The 24,561-nt window shown below is 44.7% G+C and overlaps 1 protein-coding gene across 1 annotated transcript in view; it reads left to right on the plus strand.

The window, feature by feature from the left end:
* The first annotated feature begins 16,992 nt into the window (after positions 1-16,992).
* Positions 16,993-24,561, plus strand: part of Lrig3 (leucine-rich repeats and immunoglobulin-like domains 3) — a 50,106-nt gene continuing 42,537 nt past the window's right edge. Inside the window, exons 1-3 of the mRNA NM_001432458.1 lie at positions 16,993-17,476; positions 23,337-23,408; positions 23,606-23,680. Coding sequence (NP_001419387.1) covers positions 17,241-17,476; positions 23,337-23,408; positions 23,606-23,680 — 383 coding nt within the window. The 5' untranslated portion in view covers positions 16,993-17,240. The remainder of the gene's footprint in view (positions 17,477-23,336; positions 23,409-23,605; positions 23,681-24,561) is intronic.

The raw sequence follows: 24,561 nt of genomic DNA on the forward strand, positions 1-24,561 counted from the left end.
AATATAATAAATAACATAAAGCCAATATTTCAAGTTTCACCTTGAAGACTGTTTTTCTCCCAGGGCAATGCATAGCTTAGAAATCCTAAAATAATCCTCACTCACGTAGTTAAGATATGATTTCATCCTTCTAACTAGTAAAAGGGGCTGGAATGTTTTGAGCCACTGAAGGCTGAAGGCTCTTCTATAAAAAATAAGTCAGGAAACTCAGCCATTCTCTACCCAGTTGGAGCTGTTAAGGCTGCTGCTGATTTAAATCACTTCTTCAGAGCAACAAAGTTCCTACTTTAGTTTAGGAGGTCTTGGTTTCCTTTCTTTTGTTCACCCTGGTATTTCCTCTCTGAGTTTTCCAGAGAGAAGGGTGGGAGGTCAAGACTGGAGAGAGGAGAGAAACTCAAGACATTAAATGCACCCAACCTTTTAGTTTCTACCCATTTTTCTGCTGCAGGCGACGTGGTATTAGATGTAGCTTTTCAGTGCTTATTTCTGCTGAGGCTACATGCTCAAACACAGGAGTAGGAAACCAGCCAAGCAGAGAGAAAGTAGGTGGCTGGCCACTCTACTTATAACACTGTCACAATCTGGCCAAGAAAATACTCAAAGTCATAGTGTTTGTTTAAAGGTTAGGTATTCACAGATGTGTTCATTTGTACTTTTGTTACCTGTCACTTTCTTTGTGCTAAACAACATTATAAGTGCATTGAAAACTTTAAGTCCCAGCAAGCCCCTTAGGATGCTGGTTTGAACTTAGTCATATGGGATTAGCACTATTTGAGAAGGATTAAGAGGTGTGGCTTGTGCAGGGAAGTGTGTCTCTTACGATGGGATTTTGAGGTTCTGAAAACCCATACCAGGGCCAGTTCTCTGGGTCTTGTTCTTTCTGCTGCTTGTGGATGAGGATGTAGAACTCTCAGCTCTTTCACCATCACCGTATGTGCCTCGGTAGAAGGCATGCTTTCCGCCATGATTATAATGGACTAAACTTCTGAAACTGTAAGCCAGCCCCATTTAACAGTTTCTTTTGTAAGAGTCTCCGTGGTCCTGGTGTCTCATCACAGCGATAGAACAGTGAGTAAAACACACTCATTGTAGAGATAGGAAAGTGGGCCTTGGAAGCAGTCGCCAAGTCACTGAAGATGAGATGTGAATGCAAACTCTTACCTGCCATGGACTGCACTGCCCCTTACCTCTCCACACCCTAAGCATCTTCTAATTGCATGTCACCAGCGTTTTCTCATTGTTTGCCAAATAACAGAAGTATGACCTATTCTTTCATATCTTTAACAGTGAAAACACTGTCCTGCTCTCCTTTGGAGCTTCCATGACAGAATTGTTGTGTTTTTTTTCTTCTATTTTGTGTTTGAGTAAACGTGAACACGATGCCAAACACTGGATGTAAAAAGGTGGCACGTGGCTCTTTTCAGAAAAATGCACAGATCCTAAGCTCTAGACCACGGACCACACCACTCAGTTTCCTTTTCAGAAATCAAAGAAATGAGAATCAATGCCAACGTCGAACTAATAAATTCTTTTGCCCAAGCAGAACACATTTTAGCAAATTAAGGAACAAGAATTCATAAAGTGGTGCAGCTCTGCCACTCCCGGGCAGAGCTTGAAGGACTCTTAAGTCGGCATTGCAAAGAGACTCGTGCACAGCCTGTTAATTGCTCTAGTAGTCACGATATCTGAGATTCGGCATCGGCACAGACATCCTAGTTCATAGGTCAAGGATCTGTGCCTTTTCCTGAAAATACCCAGGCATCACACTTCAGATCTGACTCTCGGGTTCATGGTCACCTTCTCAGTCTTTTCCTCCTTCTCTTTTTGTTCATCTCTAAGCACACACCTGCATACAGCCTTTAGGTGCGCTAGGCACTTGGGCTCACAGACTGGAGATTGGGCTTTACAGACGATAATTAACTTGGAAACAGTCTTAGTATCGTCTCAGTAACAGCGAGGAGCAGACAGCAAAGTCTCACCCACATTAGCTCTCGGACCTTTAGCCATCAGTCCCCCATGTTTCTTCCTTAACCCAAGAACGCACTCTGCAGTGAACACTGGGAGGAGGGTTGCCAAGCAGGACCCAGAAAGATGTCCCTCACACAACCTGAAGTAGCTACAGATCTCACACAGCCGAAGGAGTCAGAAGAGAAGAAAGGATCTCACCTCACACCAAACACGACTGTTCATTTTCTGGTGCCAATTGCTGTGCCATTTTTTTCCCCCTTCCCTGGGAAATTTCTCTCTTCAGTGAAAATTCAACAGTGAATCACGGAGACCCCACAAGGAGAGACTTGAGCTCTGTGCTGGAGAACACCTGCGAAGAGGGCCACCAAGGCTGTTCTCCTGCAGACTGGGTCTGCTGGGCACAGAGCCATACCCTCCGCTGGGCCAGCCCTGACCCGGGTTACTGGAAAGCCAATGATTTGCTTTAATCCAACCCAAATAAGAGCAGGCGACGCTTTAAAATGTTTAATGAAAAATGTACTCCTACCTTTGACCTGGGCTATTTTTCTTCGAGTATTTAAAATTCAAACACACACAGGGAGCCTATGCTTTTATTTCAAACCAGAAAACCACCCTCACTGCCTTTGACCACCACCCATCCCCCTAGTTTAATTTGTAGTCTGGCTTATCGTACATCGTGCTCTAGACTTCCACCAGATGTGACGGCAACATGCAAGAACTCAGTATTTACTTGTCAACTAAAAAACACATGAAGTCCTGGCTTTGAGGGTTGGTGACTTTCGCATCCATATTTTTTTTTCAGTGCCTGGGAAGAGTTAAGGGAGAGGTCTTGACATAGCTGAGTCTTCTTTATGGAACACATTGCCCACAGCTGTGGTGAAGCAGCCGTCGATTAAAGTCCCAGTGACTTTAATCTACCTCAGTGACATCATTGCTGAATTTCAAATAGAATTCGAATGTGGGAAAACAGTTGCTTCTCAATTAAAATTATCCCCTGACTGATTTTTAAGGTCAGGAGGGGAAACTGGAGGTTTCCCAGTTTCACTCGTGTGCATCTGTGTTGTCACCGTCTAGGATATTCTATGTGTAACGAGGCCCTGCTTCTGCATTAACATAACACAGGCACTCGGGTCCATGTTCACCTCCTCAACTTTTTTCTCCCTATCTTTTGGTTCATTTCAGGACACTTGTCCCCACACAGGTAAGCCCACGGCCCTTGAGCAAGCAGGCCGTGCTAGGTGTGAGGCACATCTCAAGGCAGTAATAGGAAAAAACTTTCCCCTGGGTCCAAAGTACAAGTTGATGTTCCTTAGCTTTTCGGAGACAGGAGTTCCTCTCCCGTGAGGACATTGTCCTCTGGGTATGGTAGAACACTCCTGTGGTTTCAGCAGTTGAGAGGCTAAGGCAGTGATGGAGACTTTGGGGTCCCTGGGCTATGTAATGAGACTTCGTGTTAAAATAAGGAGGGAAACGTTTTTCCATCTGGAAATGTGAGGGTAAGAAGCTCCTGGTCCCTAAAGCCTCAGTTACTGTCCATCGGGAGTCTGGTGGAATTATAAAGACAGGGCAGAGCAGAGCAGGTGGACAGTGGCTGACAGGAGACTGCATTGACAGAGGAAGGCAGAGTTGTGAGTGTGGAGTCCCCGAGGCTGTCAACTCTGCTGTTTACTCTCTGGTATTGATTTGTCTCGGGATAAGCTGAAAGTCACCATAGTAGGTACCACAGGACAAAATTAACTTTCTGTTTATCTTCAGGATAAAATAAACCCCTTTTCAATGAATCAGAACGAGATGGCATTTGCCGTCCATCCTCAAACAGGAGTTTTGTTTGGGTGTGAGAAAATGGCTAAAGAAAAGAAGTGTTCCGGGCAGGATTGCCCATACTTTAGAGCAGCCACATCTGAGTGAGGAAGGACTGGTCTCTCAGAGCAGAGGCCAAAGATCCTGAGTTCACCAAGGCACTGGTAGGAGGTGTCCAGTGGGCGCTCTGTGTGCCAGCTGAAGGGATTCAGGTAATATGTAAGTCTTGCCAAATAGAGGGACAGCCTTCATTCTGGATATGAAGTTTCAGAAGAAGACAGGACCAAATGCCTACTCCTTTTCTTACGCTCCAGCAAGGACATAGGAAATAAAATATACATCCACACATGCAGACGTGTGCTGTGCCTTCGGTTAACTCTAATAAGCAAAGAAAATTAAGTAGGGTATGAACTACAGGTTGGTTGCCTTGTAGGGAGTGGAGGGAGAGGAGATGAGTTTCCAGGAGAAAGTTTGATCAGGGACCCTCCTGAGGAAACAATGAAACCAGAGGCTATCAGGAGACCGTGTAGAAAGCAATAGAAACTTATCTTGGGTAGAAATGATCTTGGCATGTTCTAGAAATGAAAGGAAAGGAAACCAAGGGTTTTGCCATGGCAAGGTTCCCGAGGGAACCTGATAGATCACCATGAAGCCTGTGGAATTTGTTGCAAGTGTGACTGTTGCTGTAAAATTATAAAAAAATAAAAGGCTGTCTTTTACCCCCACTAGGTCCAGCACCGCAGTGCCCCAAGATATCTGCTAGATATCTTAGCAGAAATACACATCCTGATTCCGTGGTGGCCCAGTGTCTCTAGCCGCCACCCATTTTCTTAAACTTAAATCGCTACATGAAAGAACATACAACACAATAACCTCTGATCCAGTTGATAAGATATAATTGCCCACCTAAATATACAAGGCCCTATACACGTCCCTCCCTTAAGAACATTCAAAACAATCTGTAAATACACAGAGTGGAATCTTAACGTCAGCCTCCATGTTCCCTCCAAGGCTTCTCCTGCAGTCTCTTCCTGTCTCCAGTCTCTTCCGTTCCAGTCTCTTACTCTTCCTTCAGACTTTTCTCCCGCCCATTGTTCCTCCTCATCCAATGACAGGCCTCATTCTATCTTGTTCCTGCCTTCACCTGTATGACAATCCTACATGTGAGAGTGCCATCGGAGGATAATGAGCAGGGACGTGGGGGGATCTGTTTGGAGACGGAGATGTGGGTTGTTCTGTGAAGTTACAGGGATTTCACAGCAGCACCAGCAGTGGATCAAGAGACTTCCAGGTTAGCTCAGTTGAAATATATGGCTGCTGGACTTGGGTGGTGAGAGTACGCAGCTGTGTAACAGCTGGCTAGAATCTGCATATATTTTAAAAGCAGAGCTAACAGGACTCCCCGCTGTGAGAGGTGAGCGGCAAACTGTGATGGAATGGGAAGCATGTGGGTGAGAGTTATGGTAAAAGAGGGAGTCTCTGTACAATACTACATACAACCTCTTGAGGCTGAGTATTCAGAGGTTGACAGGACCTGGCTTCCAGAGTATAGGTAACTAAGGCACACAGCACATCTCTAGTAAGAAGCCAGCACACGCATCATCCATACCATCCCTTCAGAGGCTCAGGGATGACAGAATCTGTCAGTGCCAGAGCATGGGGTAGTGCACTGTGATCAGAACACAGGTCATAACAGTGGTGGACAGTGTTAGACAAGTCAACATTTCCAACATTTTGTCATGGAAAGGGAAAGGGCTCGTGAGTGCCCCCCACAACCACTTCTCCGGGAACTGTTGGGTGTTAATGGTTGCTGGGAGGAAAGAGGTTGTGATTTTTTCCAAGTTGTAGCTGTTGACAAGTTGCTCAGGCCCTATTAGATAACCTCCCACACATGCTCATGGGAGCAATTTGACTTGAACCCAGTCCTCTCCCTCTTTGCCTTTCATACCTTCAACACACACATTTAAAAAAAAAAACAAAACTGAACATGGGAGGAAGATGTGTTAGGAAGAAGGGTTTCAGTGGAAGAGAGCAGGATGGACAGGAAGGTATAATGAGATGTGGGGGAAAAAAGACTAAAAATCAGTATATAGGTTTATATAATTGCCTATGGGTAAAAGTCCATAAGTAAGTGACTAAATAAATAAACGGAGCAAGATACACACACACACACACACACACACACACACACACACACACACACTGGAAAGTATTGGAAAGCACACACCAGGATCTCCTGACCTATATATTTGCCACACTTTTAAAATGAGCACTTCTGTTTGCCATTCACGTAATAGACAATTGGATGCAGTGGCCTACGGAGGTACCTAACTCTTTGGCGTTGACTGATGGAGCAAATTAGTTTGTACCACAGCAATTTTCTTATAGTTATTTAGCACATAAATATATGACGAAGGGGATTTCCAATAATCATATTGGAAAATAACCTTCCATATGCTTTTCCGCCCAGATTCCCACACTGGTTCGAGGCTACTGTAGTTAAGATAGAACGACTGTGTGTCCTTTCTTTACTTCTTCCAATTTATCTACATTCTTGACCGAGCTGGGTGAGAAGAGAGAGGAGCTTCAGGAGCGCACAGCACAGTTGAGAGCACCATCTGTCACCCCTCAAAAGAAATCTCAGGTCTACAGAGAAGGAGACGCCATGCCTCAAGTGTTCCAGGTCCCTGAACTCTCCACATAGAATCTCTCACAGAAGACTGGAGGAGTCAGATGCTGTTTGTGTTTGAGACACTTCCTCTGTCTGATGTTGGAAGCACCCGAGGCCCACAGGAAAAGCCGTCATCTGTGAGATCTTCGGTTGTGCCCTGTGCTCTCTGTCCCACGGCTTAACAAGCCAGGGTGAGAAGTGAAAGCCGTTTCAAAGAGACACTGTCCTAAGCCTCTGATTCTTGAAAAATATTGGGATTTACAGGAGTTGGTGACTCCTAATCTCCGATTTAGATATGCAAACTGTGTCTTGAGACACCAGCGTCCTCACCAAATACGAACTGCTTTAGGATATCTAAGCCATTTTTAAATGGACAGCCTACATTTGAATGGTTTTACCAGAAGCTGCTTTCCTAAACGCCTCTGGAAAAAATCTTGTAAAAGTGCCTTTGTAGCCACAGTCAGGGGGTTCAAATGTGCCCAACCTGGTTGTCACCTTTCTCGTCTAAGGAGATCCAGAGTCCCACCCGCACCTTGAGGCAGCTCTATGTACTCGCACTGATGTTACAGGAAATGACCCAGGCCTGCAGGGAAGACCCAGAATTCTGTGGTGTTTTCTTCCTAAGGCAACAGTATCGCTGTCTGTAAGCAGGTGAGGGTAGGTGAAAGACAAGGCTAGAGCCTGTGATTGGACAGTAGAAAAGGAGGGCGGGCTGAGAGTTTTTTAATAGCAGGAGAGATAGGAGAAAAGGGAGAAGGAAGGAAGGAGGAGGAAGAGAAGGGCGACCCAGATACATGTGGCTTTAAATAGCCACAGGTAGCTATGAATATCTTATAAGGGGGTGGGTTATTACAGGACAACTTGTCCAAACTAAGTGGGCAGCTTATATCAATATCAGTTGGCTCTCAGTTCTTTGTTTGGGCGTTTTATGGGTTGAGAATTTACTAATATAAATCTGACTGATAAATTACAAACCTTTAGAGTTTTGATTTTACTGGGTTACAGGGATTTGTGACAGCTAACTGTGTGAGATGGGCTGTCCTGCGTGGGGCTAGCCATGGAGGCAGCCAGACCGCTGGGGCTGGAGAGTAGCCAGTGTTAGCATGGGATGGTGTTTCCTATTTTCTTATTTCCCGCAACATATTGTGATCAGCCAGACTTCAGGGAAACACTCAGCTCCTGCCAAGGTTCTTGAATTCTTTGGGGACAGGTCTGTGGGCATTTGATGTAATTAATTATTTACGTCTCCTTTGATCACCACAAATAAATATCTCTTTCAAATTCAAGTTGTAAAGGGATCCCCTCGCTTTTTAAAAACATGGGCACTGCCACTAGGACTTGAGTAATGTCTCGGTGGTAGAACACATTTTTACCAGAGTGAAGTCCTGACTCTAATCCTACTGCTAAAACTATCCAAACAATATACTTTTATGCCAGGATCAAATGCTCAAATAAGCTTCACTTTTAATATATATAAATATTAAATATGGAAAATCAATATATGTTCATATGAAGCCCTTTGGTGCACAGATTCAAATATAGATGAAGGCACATAATATTAGACAATAAAAATGAATTTATGACGTTTAACCCAGTGTGGTTGTGCCTCCAGCCCACAACAGTGTGGTTGTGTTTCTCCTGTGGTATTAGCACATGTGTATCTGTTTGTTTTAGAATTCTAGAAGGCTCACTTTCATAGTGGCTATATTATTTCTTGTAGGAATCATTTGTGCTGACTAACTTAAGTCCAGAGTAAAAACAACAACAACAAAAAAGTTAACCTTACAATTTGAACCAGGTAACCCACACCTTTTGAAAATAATACTGGGCTTTTGGTTCCCGGGTTGGATTTTTACAGTACTAGGATCAAACCCAGGGTCTCACGCGCACTGAACAGTGCCAAACTGCTACCATACTCCCAGCCCTGATCTTGAATTTGATCAGTGATTAACTCCCAATGTGGTTTAATTATCAATTAATTAGGAAGAGTCTCCTAATTAAGGGACACAGTACGGACACTTCTGGGTAACAGCTTGAAGGAAAACCTCGGACACCAGAAAAGTGAGCCAGCCTGAGACTCTTGTTTGTTTTTAAATCTCTCCTTATGCTGTGCATGAGTCAAAAAGGTACAAAGTTTAGCACTGGTCCCTAAACCAAAGGAAAAGAAATATGTTACCACATGTAAAGAGTCTCAGCAGGTGGAATATGGCCCTGCACTAACATCTTATCTCTCTGGGCGTCTTGGATTGCCCAGGTATCATTCTCAGTTCCCTAAGTAAGTAACCCACTGGATAGATAGATAGATAGATAGATAGATAGATAGATAGATAGATAGATAGATAGATATAGATAGATAGATAGATAGAGATAGATAGATAGAGATAGAGATAGATAGAGATAGATAGAGATAGATAGATAGATAGAGATAGATAGATAGATAGAGATAGATAGATAGATAGATAGAGATAGAGATAGATAGAGAGAGATAGATAGAGAGAGATAGATAGATAGAGATAGATAGATAGATAGAGATAGATAGATAGATAGATAGACAGACAGACAGACAGACAGACAGATAGATAGATAGAGATAGATAGATAGATAGAGATAGATAGATAGAGATAGATAGATAGATAGATGATAGATAGATAGATAGAGATAGATAGATAGATAGAGATAGAGATAGAGATAGATAGATAGAGATAGATAGATAGATAGATAGATAGATAGAGATAGATAGATAGATAGATAGATAGATAGATAGATAGATAGATACCGATAAAGTTGTAAAGAAAGGAAGCAACCTTCTCTCTTGGCATTTCTCTCTAACTCTAATAATGAACTGCCTAGGTTCCTAGCCAACTTTCCTTTATGAAGCAGGGTTGGTTAAAATATCCCTCATGCATCAGCAGCACTTCTAGAGTTGGGTCGGGCTTATGTAATAGAATAAACCTTTCAGAAGACAAGAGAGTTACTATCCTCAAGTAACTCTCAAGCCTCATTCTGACACGAAGGCAAGGGCATCAACCTTCCCCTTACAGACCAGACTCTAAAGCGATGACACAAGCCACCTTACCCACCTTTAATCAACATCAAAAGACGGAGGGACAGCAATTCGAAGCTGTTCTTGGCAACACTAAGGAAGGCTCTGGAAACCTACCTCTTCTAACTCTACAGTGAAAGGGTGTGTCTCAGTGGGTGAGGGACCACTTGTGGAGTCAGATGGATTACGTTGGAATCCGGACTCCAGCAGAAGTAAGTTTCTTAGCATCTCATAACATGGTTTCCATACCTTAGAATATGCGGATACTCTATAGGGAGATTTAGTACACACTGGACACTTAAAGAATATTAAGAAGCCAAGTGTGTTGGTAAATATCTGTATTCCCAGCACTGGGATGCTGGGGCAGGAGGACATAGCCTTTGAGGCCTACCTGGAGAAACTTCGTAAGACTCTGGCTCCTGTCAATAGCGAACTCTAGAGAGATGCTTTAGTGACAGAGCCCCTGTAGAGTATGTGTGGCACGGTAGGCCCAACCCCCAGCACTGCACTAAGGATAATGGTAATAATGAATTGTAGGAGGTTGCAAATGCTGACTGCTAACATCTGAGGAGCTGCAAAGAACTCTTACTTCCACATTAGCATGCTCATCTCCATAAAACACAGAAGCTGAAAAGAAATATTTCCCTCTCCTGGTGAGCATGTCAGAAAATGAGTACTGTGTGTGAGCCCCTGTTGAAAATAACTGCAATTCTTTAAATTGTATAGAAAAGATTCAAAAATATTGCTGGCTAAACACTCCATTTTTCCCTCTGGGAGTTGGGGGTGGGGTGGGTACAGAAAGTTTCAAATGAGAGAAAAGAGCAGGCAGGATTCATTTCTGGGAACTAAAAGAATGAATGCCCACCCACATCCGTCAAAGCCATGGACTGGAGGGTCAGGCCTGCAGCAAACAGGTACTCTGGGTGAGGCGGTTAGACACTGAGCTTCCTCAACACCTTCAGGCTCCAGGCCAATATTCCAATGGGAACCGTTTGTTTTAATATGTGGGCACCATAGAACTTTGTAAGGCTTTTGGCTAAAATGTTTTATGATTTTATCACGTTAAATACATGTGCATGTGTCTGGGCATGTGCATGCCTGTATTCGTGCTTGCGTGCACATGCGTATGTGCATGAGTGTGTAAGCCAGTATGGTGGAGGTCAGAGGACAAGTTGTGAAGTAAGTTTGCTCCTTCTACTACATGGATCCCTGAGACTGAACTCAGGTTGCCAGGATGGTCAGCAAAGGCTTTTACCTGCAAAACAATCTCCTTGGGCTTATACTAAAATACAAAGATTTTGCAGTACAGTCTTTATACTGCCTTTTCTACTGTTTAAAACCAATGTCATGCCGTCAGAATTTTCTTGTTTTCTATTTTCAAATACTTGACAGTGTGATAGTGTGCGTCCTCCTGTGTAGGGGTAGAAGCTGAGCTTGTAGTGCAGGATGCTCAATTCTGAGAACGTGCAGCATAGAGATACCTTAATAATAGCATAGACCTGAATAAATGTAAAATGTCCAAGAGGATGAAGCTGTAAATAAAAACAATAAATGAATTGTGTATGAGCCCTCTTATAGTTTGGGAATGCAAATTAATTCTTAGACTAGTGTAGACCAACTGTTTGTCCAAGAAGTAAGAGAAAAACATTTCCCAAGGAAGTTCCCAGAGGCACATAGAAGTCCTTTTTTGTAAATATGCCTAATAATTCTTTCTGCCCTCATAGCATACATAATAGAAAATTGAGTTAAGGTATAACTTTTTGAGATGGCATTAAAGAATTCCTAATAAAATTCATACAGTATGCTACCATAACAATAGATTTAGGAACTGACAAGAGGTCATTAAATACCTTCTTTTAAATTCTCAATTTCTGTATTGTTTAACAGTTAAAGAGCCAGTCAGTTCCACTAACTTCACTAGTAAATAGTTCCAGGAGCAAACTATTTCTGTGGTTCACCCATCTGACCTCTCTGAAAAATGAAGAGTTCTACAACTTGTAACGTAAAGACTATGGCTCCAGAACCGGGAGATGGCTTCAGTGGTTTAGAACACTGGCTACTCTTGCAAAGGACCCAGATTCAGTTCCCATCACCCCACGGCAACTCAAAACTACCTGTAACTCCAGTTCCGGGGGATCCGATGCCTTGTCTGACCTCTTTGGGCACTATATCCTCATGGGGCATGCACACAAACACACACTTCCTCTCCCTACTACCCGCCTCTTCCTCTCTCCTCTGTCTTATATAATTTATTATTCTCTATATTATTTATAATAAATATATTACTATGTATTTACTAAAACACACTCTATGTATTGATATTAAGGATTGGATTTTAGATGGAACTTTTTTAAGAGGTTCCACTGTGTAGGACAGTATTGTTTTTGAGCCATTTTCTAGAAGAGGAAAATGGAGCAAGGAGCTGTCAGGCTATGGAGAACTACAGCACTTCCTTTTCTGACCTCTCCACTTCCGGTGGCGGTAACAACGTGCTGCCCATTGGTGTTCTGCACTCCGGAAAGGACTGGTTTAGGGAGGCCTTTCATGGTTGAGATGTCCCAGTGAACTTCGAGGACTGATGTTTGTTTGGTGTTTGGGGTATAGAGAAGACATTGGAAGGACTGGAAACACCATAAGGTGTTTCCCCACCTCGTGGGGAAAGGGTGCGACATTGAGGAGCCCCTGGTGAATGCACCCTGCCTTTGCCCAGCTCCCTTAGACAGTCAGGAGCACCGGGCAGCACCTGGTTCATTTCTTCAGCATCCTTTTTGCTCACAGTATGAGTTTTCTTGAGAGCACACATTTGTCCTAGAGAGTGATTTCAGAAGTAAGTAAAATGTAAAGCGGCATGTATTTAATCTGTAGCCAAGTCAACGTTCAGATAACAGTGTTTGCTTTTAATTCCAATAATACCACATGGTCAGCCAACTGGAGAAAACCGGATGGGGAGCCACCCCTTTCTTTCTAGACACAGATATGTGTAGGGCTCTGCTTTCTGTTCGAAACTGCAGCTTGTGTGTGTATGAGCATGAGGCTGGGGTGAGTGCTGTCTATCTGCTCTAATGCCACAATGAAGGGACGCTCGGGTTAGGTTACTGAGCAGGGACATTTTCCTTTCGGCAACTCTAGCTGGAACTTTCGCACTCCTCATTCTCCCCTGCCTTATCTTTCCCCCCTTTTCACAGTTCACAGGTACACAAACCGTGTCATTCATTGTAATGATAAGGCAAGGACTGAGCAATTCAACTCCACGCTTGTCCTTGGATGTTAAAACTGACAATCTAGCACCTCTATTACTCCTTATCTCTGAGTCAGTGGCCTCGCCAGCCCTGGAGATAAGAAAGTCTCTCACTTGCCAGGTGTGTGTGTGTGTGTGTGTGTGTGTGTGTGTGTGTGTGTGTGTGTGTCTGTGTGTCTGTGTAGGGGGAGGGGGAGGGGGAGGGGAGGGGGAGGGGGAGGGGAAGGGGAAGGGGAAGGGGGGAGGCAGAGGGAGAGAACTAGTGTGTATCTGAATCACACACTTAACAGAGGCAAAAGAAAAAAACAACAAAAGTCCCACCCTAACTCAGCTCTGGCTCTGGGACGTACTAACCACCGAATGGTCTGTAGCAGGCATTTTAAAAAATAGTCAGGACTTACCACTCACCAGAGAAAAAGTTCTAAACGAGAAACCAGTGTGATGTAGGCAGTTTCCACAGGGAAGTCAGCTTTCATTTTCAACTATTGACTTTTAGAAGGAAGAAGAAACCTGACACTTTTCATTTTAATTAAAATTCGAGGTGACTCCAGTTGAAGCAAATGTGACAGCCTCCTACTAAATGCCCTGTGGATGAGACATTAGCCACAGCAACTCAGCCAGCCATAGGCGCAGCATGTCTATATAAAAGAATATTAACCTAAGAGGAACGGAAAGCAATTTCACTAAGGCCGTTCTAGGTGTTTCTGCTGTTTACTCCTAAATGCTGGGCAACTGACAGAATTGTTAGTTCATCTTTGTACCACTGTAACAGATTCCCCGAGACCTGGCAGTTTGCAAAGAAACAGATGTATCTTTTTCAATGCTTGAAGCTGGAACATCCGAGGTCAAGGTCCCCACATCTTGCACATCTTGGAAAGACTTTCCGTTCTATCATCCCGAAGCAGAGGCAGAAAGGAAGGAGCAAGGGGGAAGAGAGCGAGAAAGAGGGAAAGGGGGCCAAACTTGACCTTGCAACAAACTATCCTCAGGTAGGAAATCCACTCCCACTGTGATGAAGATCCTAAAGACCCAGAATGCCCTCTGTAGAATATGTCCCTCTATGAACATGCCCCATAATGTGTCCTCTGTGCCCTGTCCTTCAGGCTTGACCCTAACGCAGGCTGTTGACGGATGACTTTTGGCTGTAGCAGGTTCCTGCCGAAAGGACTAATGCTGCCTTTCCCTCCTCCTTTCCTCTCCATTCCCCTCTTCCTCTCTTATGTGTCTTTTGCTGTGGGATGGTGCTCCAGGAAGGTCCTCTCTAGATGTGAGTCTTGTGCATGCTAACTTTCTTTGTTATAAGTTTCCCAGTATCAGGTGTTTTGTTACAGGAGCATTCAGTGAGCTAAGCGCCTCCTTCCCATTTTTACAATGGTAGTCTTTTCTTGTCTAACTTGATGACGTTGCTTTAGTAGTTGGTTACCCTTAAAGGATATTTCCCATGCTCCCAGGCTGTTAGCATAAAAAAAAATGAGTGTGTTTCTTCCTGTTACACTCCTATTTATCTGGCTAACTCAATGCTTAATTTCACTGTATAATTATAAACACAAACCTGCCTGGACCTACTAAGGAGCAGGTACTAACTGTCAGGGCCCACACATAAAGAAGAGCATAACAGGGAGGACTTGGTAGCCTCCAGAGGAGGTCTAGGCCACAGTCAGCCAGCATTACAGAGAGGACAGAGGGTGACAGGGACTTATCCAAGGAGCTGATAGAGGGGAGCCTGATAAAAAAGAAGCCTTGATTGTATTCCCAACTTGCTGATTAAGAAACTTAACCTAATGAATGGGGGGTGAGGTAGGGGGAAGCTAAGCAGATCTTAGGGAAGTGTGTTTGGAAAGGATTCCTGATATACAAATGGACCAGGCTAAGGAGGGGCTGAGTGATCTGGACAGCCATTGAAGGAGCAGAAAAACGTAGCTTCACATTAATTGGGGAGTTGGTTATGGGGTGAGGGATGTAGAATGAGCTAAAGAGGCTATTGGAGGCCAAATGGTATATGTCTAATCAGAATTTGAAACTTTACTTCAAGGCCAATGGAACCCATGAGGGTAATCAGGCAGTGGGATCCTAAGCCCTGGTTTGAGCTTTCTTTGCAATGTAGGGAGAGAACTGGAGTGCCAGAGGGGAGGAAGATGTCCTGATCCATGGGGCCCTTGTTTGCATGACATCTGAGGGGATGGAGATAGGTACCTAATCTCTAGGTTGGCTTCAACAGAGCATGAGGTTGGTTATGGAGACAGTGCTAAGGATGCAGGTTGACATTTTAGGGTCTAGGGTTTCTACCTGGATGAAGTGAAGCATCCTTCTTTGAGACAGTAAACACAGGAAGAAAGGAGTGAGGTTCAGGGATGCTGAAACATGATTCTGGATGCATCACATTTGAATGTGGTGGTATAGTGTGTGTGTGTGTGTGTGTGTGTGTGTGTGTGTGTGTGTGTGTGTGTGTGTGATTTAGGAGAAAGTTCTAAACTGGAAATCAGGATACCAGGATGAAATGTGAATACAAGCATAGAAGTGTAAATTTAGTTCATGACGAAAGCAAAACTGAATGTACCTGGGAAAAGTGAGCCCAGCATTGCCAAACGATGACAGACTTCTATTGTTTCTGACATCTCAGGAGCAAGTCAAGGCACCCATGCCACAAAACAGCGTGGGCATGTGTGTACTGACTTCACTCTTGTTTTCAAAAACTTGAGAGTGGCAAACCTGGTTTTCCTTATGCGAATGAGTCAAGCAAGACTAACCTGAAAAAATCCACAGACTGACTGTAGTGATTCGTAACGGAAGCCTCCTAATTAGAACTACTTCTTGTAGATCGTTCTACAACAGAGCAGAGCTACAGGCAGGCAGAAAGAAGGGGAGGGGCTATCTTACATAAACTAGGGTGTGTCAACCCCAGTCTTTTATTTCTCCATGAATGGCCGTGCTTACACAGGTGAATGCCACAGTGCAAATCAATGGGCACGGGGTTAAAGTCTCAATTCCACCAGCTATCTCATCCTGCATCTTCTGGCTGCTTGAGTAGCCCCTGTCACAGACATGTTTGGGCAGATACCATGCAGCAAACAGCCTATAGAAAGGAAGCCTTAAAATTAGTTTATGTCACCCCACAAAGTATTAGGTATCTCTTCGGGGTCCTATTTTCCCTGAGGGTTAGCAGAGCAACTGTGAGGTCTCTATCACTTTAACACATTTCTGCCCAGGTAGCAGGCAGAGTATGTCCAGACAGGCTTCACCGGGCTACTGGTAGTTAGACTCTACCTCCTCCCTCAATGTACCCCACAGACGGGCAAGTATATTTAAGTCTGATAGCCTTTTCGGTCAGGAACTGTCATCATTCAAAAGCCAGGTAGACCAAGGTAAGAGTGTGTGTGTGTGTGTGTGTGTGTGTGTTTTCTTTCAAGGTCTTAGTATATATTAGTGTGGCTGCTTTTATTCCTCTTAGCTATTGCTTGGAACCTGATTGCCAACTTGGATTTATTAATTTACTATCTCTCTTATTAATTTATTTAATTATTTATTAATTTATTATCACCTCCTTCCAGCTCCATCCATTATAAACCAAACTACCATATTCAAAATCATGTTTTCTGTCTGTTCATCATCCATCCATCCATCCATCCATCCATCCATCCATCCTTCCATAGGCACCTACATTTGAGATAGGGTCTCACTGTATTGTCCTGGTTGGCCAGAAACTCATAGATGCGCCAGCCTGTCTTTCAGTGCTAGGCTGACAGGCAATGAATGTATATCATATACAAACACACACACACATATACCTTACATATATCTAATTTATGCGCATAAAAGACCCCACTGGCACCGATATTAAACTGTTTTCATCAAAGCCACTGTTTCATCGGCCAATAGTACAATGATCGACACAGTTCTCTCGCTAGGAGTTGAAAGGCCTCCGAACACCACAACTACTTTAACTGTATCCTCTAAAGTCTCCCCTAAGTAACTGCAGCTCTAAGGAGCAGCCGGTTCAATCCTTCGCTGGCTCGCTCTTGCCCTCCCATTCCATCTGATCTATGGTTCCCAGGACATAGCGGAGACTGCTGGCTGCAGACGCTGGAAAATGTAACTCGGAATTTCCTACAATCTCAGCGCCACTTTCTCCCGGGCGCCGGCCCGGGGCTGGAGCCTTGTTATTGTCACGTGGCCGCGGGTGCCTGGCGGGCCAATGGGCGCGCGCCCGCCTCCGCGCCCCGCCTTGCCGTTCCGCCGTGCGGGGACCTCGCGCCCGGCCGCCGCCGCAGGCGGAAAAGTTTCTCAGCGTGCGATCGCGCTTTCGGACGCCGCTCGGGCTGCCTTCTCACCGTGGCTGCCGATCCTCCGCTGCTAGCTCTTCCGCTGTGCACAGGCATGAGAGGCCTTCCGTGCCGGGTCTGAGCGGCCAGGAACACGAGGCGGTGATCGGCGTGTCCAGCCCGGTCTGTGAGTCGGTGCTTTTGGAGGTGCTCGAGGCTGCAGAGCTCCCGGCCGAACCGGAGGCGGCGGGGCGCGCGGCGATGGGTGCTCCCGGGCTCCGAGCTGCAGCTGCGGCGCTGGGACTGCTGCTCTGCGCGGGGCTGGGGCGCGCGGGCCCGGCAGGGAGCGGAGGCCACGGGGCGCCCGGGCAGCTCTCGGACGAAGCTACGCGGCGCCCGTGCCCAGCCGCCTGCCACTGCCTCGGGGATCTGCTGGACTGCAGCCGCCGGCGGCTGATTCGCCTTCCCGATCCTCTCCCGGCCTGGGTCACTCGGCTGTGAGTATCAGTATCATTCCGGTGGGGTGGAGGGGACCGGCCCGCCAGGGGTGCGGGACGAGAAGAGTCCGCCGAGGCCCATGGCTCGGGGCGCACTGTGCAGCGCCCAGGCCTCCAGCGGAGCCCAGTGGAGGGACTCTGTCTCTCTCGGCTTCCGCGCAGGTGGGTTGTTGGCTCGCCACTTGCGGGCCTGCAGACCCGATTCCTGCGGCCGCAGGAGCCAGTCTGCGAGACCCCGTACTTTGAAGTATTCTGAGTTTATGTAGGAAACTGACCCAATTGTAACTTCTCAGTAGTTAGGGTCCCTGCCTGTCCCGAGACAGTCACTGCAGGCGCGCCTTTCTCTTAGAACCCCTTGCTGAAGCTAAGGTGCAGACTTTTCTCTCCGCTGTGCTTAACTTCACATTAGCAGACCATCAGCCTCGCTCCTGGGCCACTTTGTAATGCGTCTTGGTTCCGGTGAGAAGTTGGGTGCGAAGACTGATTGGGTAGATAAGCAAGGGAAATAGGTTTTCTGAACCGAGATCTGGGGGAAGTTTAGAGCCGGTGCTGAGTACTGTTTGGCGGATTTTAGCTGGGAAGCCAGAAAACCCGAAGTCGCTGCCAACTGTGTGGAAGAACACGGAAGAAAATATAATTTACTTGGAAATGCGAGTCCTTACAAATGTCAGCTCTCTTTATTCTCTCCCAACCCCTAATTTTGTTAAAATTGGAGGGGGCGTTTAAGCCATAAGCAAAAAAGCAAAAGTTGTACTTAAAAAAAAAGTTGTCCCGTTTAAGAGAAATCAGATCACTTCATACTTAAGATTCTCAAATTTAGGCCTAGCAGACCTTCTCAGCTCTTAAACAGTCGTAGGTCTTGATAATAGTGACCGAGCGGCTTAAGAAATCGTGGTTTTGACCCAGTGTCCCAACCTAAATTCTTCCATCAGTTATAAACTGTTGACCATCAAACGACACGCTCTCTTAAAAGGGAGTTTAATAAGGAAATAGAATTAACGAGAACTGGATTGATATTTAATGGCTGATTATGGAATGTCTGATGTAGCAGCTTTTATTACTCGTGAAAGGGAGAGATAAAGGCTTGAGCCTGAAGCAGGAAGACTTTCAATTAGTTGTGGCTAATTCCATTCAATTGCCTCTTGCCGGGTGGGGGGTCATGCCGCTGAGTTCGTGAAAGGCAGTGGGGATAGTTCTACTGACAGCCCATGGAATCAAGTATTTGAATGCCTGGAGGTGGGCATCTATGGATGAGAGAGGGGTGAGGGGGAATACCAAGACCTTGTCTCCCTGGAGTGCCTTTAGAAAGCTAAGACCTGCAGTGCCTTTAGAAATACTTACTAAGTCTGACTTTACCCAGTAGTTTCTCAATGACAGGTGGCCCACTGAATGTAGATGGAGTTCAGAGAACTGTGTGGACCTTGATTGTAAGTTGAGTTGAATCAAAAAGAGGATTCAATACCTATTTAAACGTTCTTAAAGGGAGCTGACCTAATTAGGATTTTGTTTTGCAGATAATTTGGTGGCACACTAAAAACAAATTACAGTTTATTTGGTTAGCACAGTCTTTAATTACATTTCCGCCAGTAGTAAATTGTCTCAATACACGTCTGCATTCCTTAAACGTATGTGAAAATACGTTCCACTTGTATAAATAAGCGCTGGGTCTCTTGTCAGAAGCCCCGCTGTGATCGCTCATCAAACAGCCTTTCCACCCTTGTACTCCTGTGACTTCTGTGACTTCTGACCGTGTTTGGAGGCATCACCAAGCCATGTGGTCTTTGGTTCTTTATTGTCAGTGTTTCCTTTGTTTACTCTCAGAAGTCTGTTCCCCACCTCAGAGAAGAGCAAAAAAGGCAAAACATGCAGTCCTTCTCCCCTGTTATTTCGTGTATTGCCCTCGGAGGTGTGAGTTGCTCCTAGTTAAATCTTACATGATTACGAAAGCCCTTAAGTAGATGGCTTCCGAGACTGGGAGTGAACAGAAAATGTGAATTGTTCACCGCAGCCCTCCTTCCTTGGGTTATTAAAATAGCAGACGTTTGTCTTTGGAAGAGTTTCTGAGAAAGTTCAGAAGAATATGCTGTGTGTCTTTTGTTTCCTTTGTTGAATCTACAAGTTAGGAAATGTCTGTGCTGAGAGGGGGGGGGTGGTTTGTGTGTGATGTATGTGATGTGTGTGTGGTGTGTATGTGATGTATGTGGTGTGTGTGTATTGCGTGCGTGTGTGTGATGTATGTGGTGTATGTGTGTAATGTGTGTGTGTGATGTATGTGTGTGTGGTGTGTGTGGTATGGTGTATGTATGTAATGTGTGTGTGATGTATGTGTGTGGTGTGTGTATGTGTGGTGTGTGTGTATGTGGTGTGTGTGTGGTGTGTGTGTGGTGTGTGTGGGATGTGTGTGGTGTGTGTGGGGTATGTGTGTGTGTGGTGTGTGTGTGGTGTGTGTGTGGTGTGTGTGGGGTATGTGTGTGGTGTGTGTGTGTGTGGTGTGTGTGTGTGTGGTGTGTGTATGTGGTGTGTGTGTGAGTGTGTGGTGTGTGTGTGGTGTGTGTGTGTGTGTGATGTGTGTGTGAGTGTGTGGTGTGTGTGCACATGCGCGCACATGTGTGCCCCACTTTACCCAGTTGTCCATTATTGCCATAGGAGAGCCTTTTGTGGAAAGCTGAGAAGTTGGAGCTAAACAATAATAACTCTGTACTTGCTTCTGCTTTCAGAGGGAACCTGCAGTTCTTTAATGAAAGTCACTGTTAAAAAAGTTACTGCTGGAGCCTCACTCAAAGAGCCTTGTGCCTCTCCAGAGCTCTGAAGCCAAAGAGGGGGGTTGTTAAAATGACGTTATTTAGCCAAAGGGGGGCGAATTGTTTGATTGCCAACTGGAACCTTAAGTGTTACTAAATTCTAGCTGGAGTCTCAGATGATTTATCTTATCATGCAGAAATGTTGGAGCTCTTAACAGGGCTGAGGAGAAAGTCCGAAAGGTAGTTTGTACTCCTGTGACTTCTTTTGTGTTGCCTGTTAGGAATCTTCGGGAACAGGGTACTGTGGGGGGTGGGGAGGGAGTAGTAGACCTTATGTTTTCCACAGCTGTTTCTCTATATTTTCCAGACCAAAACTGGAGCATAGCAGGCTGATTTACGAGTCGCTTTGGATCGGTGTTTTAAAGCAGCTACAGCCTGCCTCTTTGTTTTTTCGGCTTTCCATATTTCTGCTGAGTTAGCAGCTTGGCAGGCCCCTGTGGGATTGATTAAGAAGCTACGCTGTATTTGTGTTTTCAAATTTGAATTGGGAAGTCATATGTCCAAATGCTTAGAAAGAAGAAAATGATAGCTAGAACCAAATGTTGTAAAATTAACAATTTTCACATATGCTCCTTGACTTGATAAAATGGAGAGTGACTCTACAATATACAGGAGGGTTTGATTTTTCTAGGCCTATGCCCCATGGCTTTCTGGGTAAATAGTTAGCGCCTCCCCACCTTTCCTATCTATTGACTTCATCACAGCAAGTCTTTTTTAAAGTTTCCTGTAGAAGATGTTCTTTAACGGAGCTTCATCTAAGGATAATCTACTGACCAGTGTCTTTCCTGGGTTCAAGGACACACTGGAAACATTGTATCTCCACATCTCTCTTTAGAGCTCCAGCCATAACAATATAGGGAAGATGTAGGGAGACGTGCTAGCCTCTAAAAGGAGGGTAATTGTTTCTGAAACGTATATTACTTTAAAATCTAAATTTAGGTAAGTTTCGTGGCTTTAAGCGTTTAGCAGTAAAAGTCACTTTAGAAGCATTTTTTTCTCCCACATATAATGTGGCTTTAATAGCACACAGAGCTCAGGAGGGAAGCATTTGCAATAGCTGAGATACATATAACTGCCAGCATCTGCGGGGGGACATGCAACCAGTGTCCCCAGAATGTGCACTGGACTCAAGGCCTGCCCCCAGTTCAAAGGTCTTTTGTTTCGGGAATCTCAGCCCCGTTACTGGTGGAAAACTTAAGAGCACACAAATCTCATTTCTCCCAGTGTCTCCCTGTGAAATAATCCTTCCTGGGAGCAGAGGGCAGTCCTTAGCTTTCCTTTTCTTTCTTTTAATTTAAAAGAAAATTAGCTGTATTAAATGTAAATACCAGATTGGTCCCCCTGTGCTTTCCAACCGAGGAAACAATGCTGGGTGGGGGCAGGCTCAGCATTCTTGAGCTGAGTGGCTCCAAATGACTGTCTGTGGAGGGAGGCTGAAGTCCCAGGTGGAGGGCTCTTTTCTTGGTTGTGTTTTAAAGCTTGTGGGCAATCTGTGACTGTCTGGGGTGCTAAAGCACACAGGTTTTGTTTGACTGCTAACGTGAGTTGTTGGGCTCACGGCTTCCTTGATGAACTCCAGATGGACTTGGGTTGGACTGTGAGGGAAAGTGTCTGGCTCCAGCCAGCGTGGTGAGCGTGCACAGCAGTGGTTGTAATTGCAGGATTTTTATAGTTTAAAACTGAGCCAGATTTTCCCCCCTTCATGTTATAACTCCACCAGAACAAATCTACTCATGTCTGTTACTGTCTGGTAGGTCTTTAGGCAAACAGGGCTTAAATAAAATCTTTGCAAGTTCTTTTTTATTTTGTTTTAAGGTGAAATACAGAAATCAGGGCTTTCTCCCAAAACAAAAAGCTTGGAGAATGACAGTATCCTTAATTTTGAATTGTCGACTAAGCAAAAAGTAACATTATTTCTCTGAGTGTGTGATTTCTGTTTTCCTGTTGTTTGTGGGAGCGAGTTCTGATGGCTCGCGCTTGCCAGCAACTAACTTTAATTACCTAACACTCTGGTTATTTAAAAAAAATCTTTATTTTAAACACTGAAGAATTAACTTAGGATCAGTTCTCGGCTTCCTGAGAGGAGCTTCCGGCCACGCTTTGGAGGCTGGTTTCTAGTGGCTCTTCTGCCCATTTCGTCTCCAGTGTTCGAGTTTGGCAGTGGCCTGCAGACAGGGTGTTGAAGCATTTGTTGGATTTTGTTCCTTGTTTCGGATCTTGGTGCTGAGTAGACTTTCCAGCCCAGAACAATACACAGGAGTTTTCTACTCTGAGTGTTTGGTTGGCTGTGGGAATTGTTAACTAAGTTTGACTGAACCTGGGTAAGAAGCACATTTCTTTTAATGTCTAAAATATGTCCACAGGATGCTTGTAGCATTGGCCAGGCATTATTAGATGGTTAGTTAGTGTGCTGCATTGCCGGGTGTTTACATCCAAATTCTAAAAAGAGAGGATTCAGGCTGTGGACTATCCTTTTGAGCATGTATTTTCAAGGGCATGTATACACACACACACACACACACACACACACACACACACTCCACCAAGAATCTAGCCCTTTAACACACTGAAACAAGTAAATACCGGAGGATGTCAACCTCTGTTCTCTTTGACTGCAGTTGGGACATTGGTACTTAATTTTGTGATAATAAACGTGTTTCTTCGGAGTCCTTGTTTCAGTAACCTGCCTAATTAGCCACTTTTCATAGTCTATGATGTCACTGTATCAGGTTGGGAGGGGGGAGGGGGAGAGGATGAAGCAAAGCACAGTTCACAAAAGATCTGTTCACCAAGTGCCAGAAAACATCTCTTAAAATGCTTGTGGGCTTCAAGGACTTGAATCTGCCAGCCTCTTAAACTAATTCTGTCCTCAGAGTTTGTCGTTTTTTGACTTTGGCATTTGGTTGCCATTTAATTTGTGGACAGAATGGTCCAATTATTTCTCTGCTTGTCACTGGTGTTGATAGAATACAAAGCCCCCACTCTGCCTAGTGGGTCATTAAGTGATGTCAGTGACATTTAAGAAACTACTTGTAATAATGACTTTTGTTTTCTTACAGGGACCTGAGTCACAACAGATTATCATTTATCCAAGCGAGTTCCCTGAGCCACCTTCAAAGCCTTCAAGAAGTGTGAGTCCTACTTATCTCTCTCCTGAGGGTTGCATAAAGTGTTTCCCCTGGGACCATTTCATGGGCTGAGCCTTTGGATGATAAGAACCATCCTTCAAACTTTTACCTTGGGTGATGTCTTTAAATATTGTAAGATGTTTCCATATCTGGATTTCAGATGATCTAATTGGCTTTTTCTGTTCTTTTGTCATTTGCAGGAAGCTGAACAACAATGAATTAGAGACCATCCCAAACCTGGGACCAGTTTCTGCGAACATTAGACAGCTGTCCTTGTAAGTGAATCCAGCATCATTCCTGTATGTTTCTAAGAGCAGCCAGTGCTCTCTAGATCAGTGGTTCTCAACCTGTGGGTCTCGACCCCTTTGTGTGCGGGAGGGGTGTCATATATCAGATATCCTGCGTATCAGATACAGACATTGTGATTCATAACAGTAGCAAATTGCAGCTATGAAGTACCAATGAAGTCATTTTATGTTTGGGGGAGGAGTCATCACAGTATGAGGAGCTCTAAGAAATGGTTGCAGCATTACAGGGTTTAGAACCACTGATCTGTGTGGACTAATGCAGTTCTTATAAGCAAACTTTGAATACCCTTCCCAAGGCAGAACAAAGAAGACCTCTATAGGTTAACTTATTTCCACTTCTAAATCTCAAGCATTTGTTTGTTTGTTTGTTTATACACTTAGTAGGATGCTGGGGATGGGACCCAGAGAGTCTTGCTTGCTAGGCAGCCCATTAAACTACAACTCCCTCAAACATCCTTCCAACAATAAAATACTTTACACTTTATATGTGCTAACTTGACTTCGAGGATTCAGAAGGGCTACTTTGAGCTTGGTTTATAGTCTGTAGACCAGAACTTAAATTCTGCCATTGTGTAGTGGTTGGCATAGCAACTGTGCATTACAGTAACATTTGTAAAGAATGATCAGACTTACTGCGTGAGGACAATGGGAGTTGGTTATATGCCATTGAGGCATCTTTACTTTTAGCGATGTGTGAATGTGTATTTGTGCAAATGTGAGTACAAGGGACCTTAGATTCCAAAAGAAGGCACCGGGTGCCCTGGGTCCGTTACCAGCTGCTGGGTGTGAGTGCTGGGAATTGAGCCATCTTGAACCACCTCTTAAGCCTGGCTCTTGGTGTTGGAATC

The sequence above is a fragment of the Rattus norvegicus genome, chromosome 7 (genome assembly GCF_021556685.1).
Source record: "Rattus norvegicus strain SHRSP/BbbUtx chromosome 7, alternate assembly SHRSP_T2T, whole genome shotgun sequence".
Taxonomy (NCBI): domain Eukaryota; kingdom Metazoa; phylum Chordata; class Mammalia; order Rodentia; family Muridae; genus Rattus; species Rattus norvegicus.